This window comes from Grammomys surdaster, unplaced genomic scaffold, assembly GCF_004785775.1.
Source record: "Grammomys surdaster isolate TR1022 unplaced genomic scaffold, NIH_TR_1.0 164, whole genome shotgun sequence".
Lineage (NCBI taxonomy): Eukaryota > Metazoa > Chordata > Mammalia > Rodentia > Muridae > Grammomys > Grammomys surdaster.
In genome coordinates this window covers 5,208,351-5,215,727 of record NW_021604612.1, presented here as the reverse complement: position 1 = coordinate 5,215,727, position 7,377 = coordinate 5,208,351, and the positions used below count along the sequence as shown (strand labels likewise).

Genomic DNA, 7,377 nt, shown 5'->3' with positions numbered 1-7,377 from the left:
CATGCAGGGATTACAGGTGTGCACCTCCATGCAGGGATTACAGGTGTATACTGCCATGCTGGGATTCTAGCAGTGCTAGTGACACAACTGAGGAGTTCCTGTATGCTAGACAAGCACCACAGCGTCTTTTGTTTCTGGCATCCAGCTATCCTCAAACTTCTCTCTCTGACCAGACAAATCCAGGTACTAGAAGCCACAGGAGTTTCTGATTTTGGAATTCTTCTCCTCATGGTCACACAGACAAGTGCACACTAAGGTTTGTAATAATGTGGGTGAACCTTACACTCATGTCCTACAATGGCTTAAACAGAAGAAAAGGATTCAGGGGCGCGTGCAGTGTAACTCGGCTCACAGCCTCCTCACAATGGAAGTTCAAATATTGCCTCTACTACTCAACAGGGATGTGACCCCACCCTGAAATACATGGGAAACTGGAGTACTACACAGACACACACAGACACACACAGACACACACTATTTCCGGCTGCTGCTACACTGCAGAGGTGAGCTGGCTGATATGACAGACACCTTGCAGTCCACATGGCTTCTTACATTTATAGTCTGTCCCCTCACAGAAAAACTCTTAGATGCCAACTCTTGTCTTGAGCAGTAGCTCATCTAAATGGCCTTCCTTCAGTGAGCCTACGGTTTGTACAGGTGAACGGAGGGATTCACAGCAGGTACTTAAAGGCTTACACTTGCCTCATGGCCAGAGGCCAGTGATGGACAGCCGTGACAGCCATACTCAGACTCACCTCCTTCCTGTCCTGAGAGAGAGGGTGCTGCTCTCCTCTTGGCCCACATCGCTTACCCTGTGTCTGCCGTCTTACATAACATGTTCACCGGCCCCTTGCTGCAGAGCCTGGCAATGCCACAGGTGCCATGACTACAACCAAGGGGACAGGAGCCAGGCTGGGGTGCTACAGTGCTATGGGGCATGCATGAAGCCCTGGCTTCATCTCAGCCCTGAATGAACAGGGCGCGGTAATGAACACCTGTATCCCAGAGCTTGGGAGGTGAGGAGGCGGGAGATCAGAAATTCAAAGTCATTCTTGGCCACACAGTGAGTTTCAGCCCAGCCTGGGCTACAAGAGACTGTGTCTCAAAACAAACCAAAAACCAAGACAGGAATCTGACCGTGTACCGTCCGTCCCCCATCACCTGAGTTCGCCTGCCACTCACTCAGGTCTCTGATCATCTTGGTGAGACATCCTGGTGCGACCTCACCTCCCGGCATGGATTCCCATCATGGACCCCCTCCTTTCTTGCAATTCCTTGCCTGTAGCCTTGACTTCCAAGACACTGCCTACCCCTCCCGTGTGTCTCTCCCCACCCTGCTTTTTTCCCAAGGAGGCCCTGTGAGATAGCTTCACCTTGGGCCACCTCCCAGACCCACGCACTCAACATGACCACTACAGACTCTTCCTTCTTGCTTCCTCGCCCCAGCCTGTCCCACTGACTGTTTAATACACTGTCACTGTCATGCCATACGGTTAAGCTCAACCCAGAGACTTGGAGAATCCTTCCTCACTATCTTGGCTCACTATCACCAATCGGGCTTCCTGGACCTCTCACCTGTCTCTCAAACATGGCCATGCCTCCCTTCATCCCAGCTTCTCTAGCGCAGCCACATCCCCTTGTGGCCAAGCAAGAGCAGCAGCACCAGTGCTCTCTCAGTCTCCCCAGGAGGAAAGGTCCCCTACGCTTTGGTGACAGTGTGCTGTGCTGAGGCGGTGACCTGGCTCCTGTGTAGCCCTCCTGTCTTCTCCCAGGCAAGGCCCTCCCTAGCGCTCCACACAACGCGAGCGATGCCTGTGGTTCTTCAGATGAGTGACTGTTTCCCCAGGACTCCAGAGGCTCCTCAGCCTCAATAGTGGTGGTGAGGCCACTCCTGTCATCACTCCAGTGCAGGCTAGCCCTTCTGGATCCTTGGCTGCCTCCTGTCCTTGCTCCATCCCATGTGCAGCAGCTCCCTGGGGTGTTGCACCCTCCATTATTCCAGGAGGACCACATTAGGGAAGGAGGGGTCTCTTATTTATCATGGTACCCAGCATGCCTGAGGCACACTGCAGACACTCAGACATTTGCAAGACAGATGGGTGGATGAGCGAAGGCAAAAGTGAGTGTAGCAGCAGCCGTCCTCAGCTCAAGAACTGTCTAAGCCCTTCTACTGGCAGAAGCCTCCTTTAGCTGTCCCCTCTGCTTGCTACACGTCTGTCCAGTTGCTGATTGTCTCTCTGCCTGCCTCTGCTGAGGAGGATGGGAAATAGGGTCCCACGTGTAGCTTCTTCTTGGTTTACGGGCACTCTTTATTTTTGAGACAGGATCTCATATAGCCCAGGCTGGCCCTGAACTATGTGGCTGAGGATGACCTTGAACTCCTGATCCTCAAGTTCCACCTCACAGGAGGATGCCGTCATGCTAGTTTACGTAGTGTGGAGGGTCAAACCCAGGGTCTCATGCATGCTAGGCAACTTTGCACTGGGCTGCAGCCCCAGCCCTTTGAAGTGTAAGGACTTCTAGTCCCAGCAATGCAGGGCACTGGCTGAAGCCACTGTCCAAAGCGAGGTCACTGAGGTTTGCTGCTCTCGCAGTTCCTGCACATTTGAAGCCTCCCGAGAGAACTGTCACCCGGGCATGTGTGACCTGCTCTCTGTCCTCCCCTCCCGATCTGCGGGCGCTCGCCCTCTTTGATCTTTATCCACTCAGCCCTCAAACATGGACAGCTCCCAGAGTCTGTCCCCAGCCCTCTCCTCAGACCCCACCTCCTGTCCCTGGTAGATCTGACTCTTAAGTTACAGCTGCCCCATCAAGACAAAGCCATGGGACTTTCGTCTTTAATCCTGGTGTCCCTACTGACATGCAGATTTCAGTATCTGCACCTCTCCACACAGACACCTACAGGGCTCAGTGCCTTGGCCACATTATTCAATGCCTGTGCTGGGCGTCTGAACTCACCTCTTTCCTCAACTCTCCCAGACTCCTATCAATTCCTCAGTTTCCTCTGCTGCCCCTACTACGAGGCCCTACTAAGTGTCCCTACTAAGTGCCCCTCAAATCCTGCCCACTCTCCCCACATCCACATGCCTGCCTCCCACCTCCCTCTTGTGATGTGCTGGAAGCCCGGCTCACGTCAGCTACACAGCAGACACCTGAGCCTTCTCATTATGGAGAACCACCTCACCTCCTCCTGTGAGGGCTCCGGCCCCCAACCCCACGTTACTCCCCGGCTGCAGCAGCTGCTTAGCTGGACATTTGTCGTCAGACCCCTTAGGGCCTCTGCACTTTTGCTCAGGTGGGACTAACTCTTAGTTCCACTTAGTAACCCACTGGCCACCAGGGCCTGTCGCTCTGCGATGACACCGTTCAGTCACTCCACAGACCCTTTCCTTAACCTGCCAACAACCTTGGTGTCCTAGGATGCCTAGGACACAGTAGAGAACCAGAAAGGGCTAGCCTGGGAATCAGGCAGGAGGGGTGGATGGAGACTTCCGATCCCTTCTTCCCTTCCCTCCCCCCCTCTTCCCCCTTCCTCCCCTCCTCCCGTGCCCCCTCCTTTTCAGTGTTGGGGTCCTCCTTCAGGTGGTCTACTGATGAACTCCACCCCCAGACTTTGCTTTGCAAGACTGGGTCTCACTGGTAGCCCAGGCTGTCATAATGCCCCTGCCTCAGTCTTCTGAGTGCCGGGATCTTAGGTGAGCGCCATGGTTCCCAGCTCAATCCTCCTCCTTGGACTCTGGGCTCACCCTCCAGCTCTGAGCCCTAGATATACTCTCTCCTCCTCTGGACCTTGATGGCTTCCTTTTAGGTCTCTAGGTGTCCCCAAGCCAGCTTCTCTGCTCCCCCTTGACCTTCCAGGGCCTTGGGTACCCCAAGAACTAAGTACTCAGTGTACTTGGCTACTACACTCAGTGATCTGACTTCCCAGTTTCCCTGACACAGCATCGAAGACCCTATCTGGCTCCACTGTCTCTGAGCCCAGGGCAGGGCTCCATGTGGAAGCTTGGCCAGAGTTTATTGAGCCAATATGTCTGTCTGTCTGCCTGCCTGCCTCTCTCTCTCTCCCTCTCCCTGTTAACTCACTTGGCCCTGAGCTCGGAGGCAGCAGGGGCGTGCCTGACATTGGTTGGGTGGTGGTATGTAACCTCTGATGAGTAACCGTATGCACACGTACACGAGGTAGCCAACCCATCTCCCCTCCTTATGCGCCCCCTCCCCTGCCCCCGCTGGACTGGCACTGCTCCTTCAGCTCCAAGTTAGAAGATGCGTTCCGGTGAGTATCTGCACGGGCTTGGCTGTACTCTGTCGTCGTCACCTTCCTTTGTTCCTCGGGTAGGAAAAGAAGCCAGCAATACATCCTAAACCAATACATCCCAGGAGGTGCGTGGGGATGAAGGCTGGGTCCTGGGCTCTCTTGCTCTCCGCGCGCTTGCGCAGCCGTAGCAAACCTCCGCGCGCTTGCGCAGCCGTGGCGAACCTCCCCACTTACCGCTTGAGAGGCCATCATCTCGTTTATGCTCTGCTCATACTGCTCGGCCAGAATGGCCAGCTTCCTCGTCTGCTCGTCCTTCAGTGTCTTTAAGATTGCTTTGTGCTCATTCTTTGGAGTGACTTCCAACTGGTGATTTTTGAGTGCTTTGTACTGTTTGGTCTGTACTTTGCAAGTGTCCTGAAACTGTTTTTTAATTTGCATTTCCATGGCCTGGCAGATTTAAAAAAAACAAAAGGGTGACAAAGAGAAAGAGAGAACTGAGTCAGTGTGCATGAAGTCCCCGGTTACACAAAACAGTCAAGCACAGGACTCGCAGGCGACAGCCGTCAACCAGAAGGGACAGGAATGGTGCAGGCTGCAGGTAACTCTACCAGTGCTCTGTCTTTTACATGACATGGACGGAGTGATTTCAAATTGACAAACAGCTTTAGGAAAAAAATGGATTCTAACAGGGAGTGCTGACGTAAGCAGGCTGTGGGATACCATGCAGCTTGTTAAAAGGTTGGCAACTGTTTCCCTGCCTTCCTCCAGGCTTTAATGGCTCCTACTGTTTGCCGTTTCTCCCCTTTCTCTGGGTACCTGTGCACACAGCCATGTATCCCCTCTCCCACCACCCTGGCTCACAGTGTCTCCCTGAGACATCAACAGAGAAGAGCAATGAGCAGGGAGTCACATCCAAGCCCCTCCCACAGACACTGAAAGAGGGAGTGACTGTGAGTCATTGCCTCCCCGAAATGTGACATCATATTTGCACTCTGGCAAGTAGGAGGGGTATGTGGCAGGCACAGGCCACTCGGCTATCCCCTTGGTGAACACTCAGAGCATCTAGTGGCAGGGGTCACATATGCACCCAGGGTTTGCCTTGAAGGGACATGTGCAGTGTGACTGAGGGTGGCCTGTATCTGTGCCTGCACCGGCACTGGCCTGTCTTCCTGACACACTCTAGTGACTGAGGACGCGGAACTTGCCACCCCGTGGGATGCAAGGATTACCTAGTGGCTGCAAAGGTCCAATTACTCCCCAGTGCAACCTGGAGAGCCAGTCCCAGTTACGAGTGAGCTACGTGGGATCCCCATAGTGGGAAGGTGGTGCTGTAGCCAGTGCTGCATCCTCAAAGATGTTTCCTTTAGTTTTCTCACATACTGGGGCTAGGACCACGGACAGTTCTTTGCCCACGTTCTCAGAGAACGCTATGTATATGCACATGGAGGGCAGAGGTGGGCATAGTAGAGACACCGTTTTTTTTTTCTTTTTCTTTTTGTGACACAGAGTTTTGCTGCGTATCTCTGGCTTACATGGAACTCACTATGTAGACCAGGCTAGCCTTGAGCACACCTGTCTACCTATATGTGTACAGCATGAGACCCAGCCCAACTTTTTTTTTTTTTTTTAAACTTAAGAGTCTAGAGCAGTGGTTCTTAACCTTCCTGATGCCGTGACCCTTTAATACAGCTCCTCAGGTTGTGGTGACCCCCAACCGTAACATTATTTTCATCGGTACTTCCTAACTGTAATTTTGCCACTGTTATGAATTGTAACGTAAATATCTGTGTTTTCTGACAGTGAGTCTTGCTCGAGCGTTTCCTGAGCTCCTTGCTTATTTTTTTTTAGTTTTTATTTTACATACATGGGTGTTTTGCCTGCACGTATGTCTGTATACCACATGTATGCCTGGTGCCCTTGGAGGCCAGAAAAGGGACTGGAAATCCTTTGGAGATCAGATCACCTGGGACTGGAGTTACAGATGGCTGTGAGCTGCCTTGTGGGTGCTGGCAATCAAACCCAGGTTCTCTGGAAGAGCAGCCATCTGTCTATCCCCACCTCACTGCCTTCAAAGAGGGGGGTGACCAATGGCTCAGGTGGGCAACATACAGAGAGGGAGGGCTGAGAACCCTGCAGCTTAGCGGGTGTCACAGCCCACGGGAGCCCTGGCCTCCACACCTGCAGAGTCTGATATTGGGGGTGGGACACAGACACCGTGTGCAGGATGGACGCAGGCCGTGTGCAGTCAGGGTGCTTTGCGAGTCACGTCCTCTCACCTTTAAGTTCTTCGGCTGTTGCCGAAGCTCCATGACGTGCTTCCGGTGCAGCTCCCGTTCCCGCCTCTTATTGTACTCCAGCTGGTTCTCCAGCTCCGTCTGGTGCTGGAGCCGGATCAGGTCCATGCGGAGCTTCTGCAGCGTGTGCAGCTGCCTGTACTCCAGCTCTCGGGTGGATTCATCATGCCGGATCAGCATGGCGTGCTCCATCTCCTTCTGGGTCCTCTTTTTATTTAGTTCCTGCATCCAGGAGCAAATGATCAGTGGGGAGAGGTGGGTGGAGGGCAAAGGGAGAAACACACAGTGCAGGGAGGGTGTTTGCAGCACGACCTCATGAGATCAGAGCTCTTGGGCCGGTGATGAGGTTACCACTCACTGTAAGGTGAGAACTTCCCAGTGCTCATAACTGCGCTATCTGGGAAATGGGTTCAATCCTACCTAGGTTTTCCTGCCTCGTAGAGGGGCTGTGGGTCTTTGATAATGTGCTAGGCTTTGGTGTGGCTAAGCTAGGGGCGCCCATGCCAGCTACTGGTTAAAGTCAGGTAAGGACACACCCTCAAAGTCTGATAATTGTATGCAATCCTAATTTCAATTTTAAAACCGTTTTCAGGTGACTCTGTCATGTGACTGGTGTTGCGCGCTAGATTGAAGTCGTAGAATGTTTGCATTGCTTCAGCTTTCTGGGGAAATACCCTGTGTTCATACATAACAGAAGTAGGCCAATTATCTATGTTTAAAAAGCAGAGCTTAGGGCATGCTGAGAGAGACTGGAGGACACCACTCACTCCCCTTCCATCTGATTGTTCCTAGATCTAACTATTTGGTGCTTTTCCCTCCCTCCCTCCC

The 7,377-nt window shown here is 53.0% G+C and overlaps 1 protein-coding gene across 3 annotated transcripts in view; it reads right to left on the bottom strand.

Annotated features, from left to right (window-relative positions):
* Positions 1-7,377, bottom strand: part of Taok3 (TAO kinase 3) — a 154,184-nt gene that overhangs the window by 3,850 nt on the left and 142,957 nt on the right. For all 3 annotated transcript variants that reach the window (XM_028765382.1, XM_028765383.1, XM_028765381.1), the window contains 2 exons: positions 6,532-6,771; positions 4,490-4,702 (listed from right to left, as the gene is read on the bottom strand). In XM_028765382.1, coding sequence (XP_028621215.1) covers positions 4,490-4,702; positions 6,532-6,771 — 453 coding nt within the window. The remainder of the gene's footprint in view (positions 1-4,489; positions 4,703-6,531; positions 6,772-7,377) is intronic.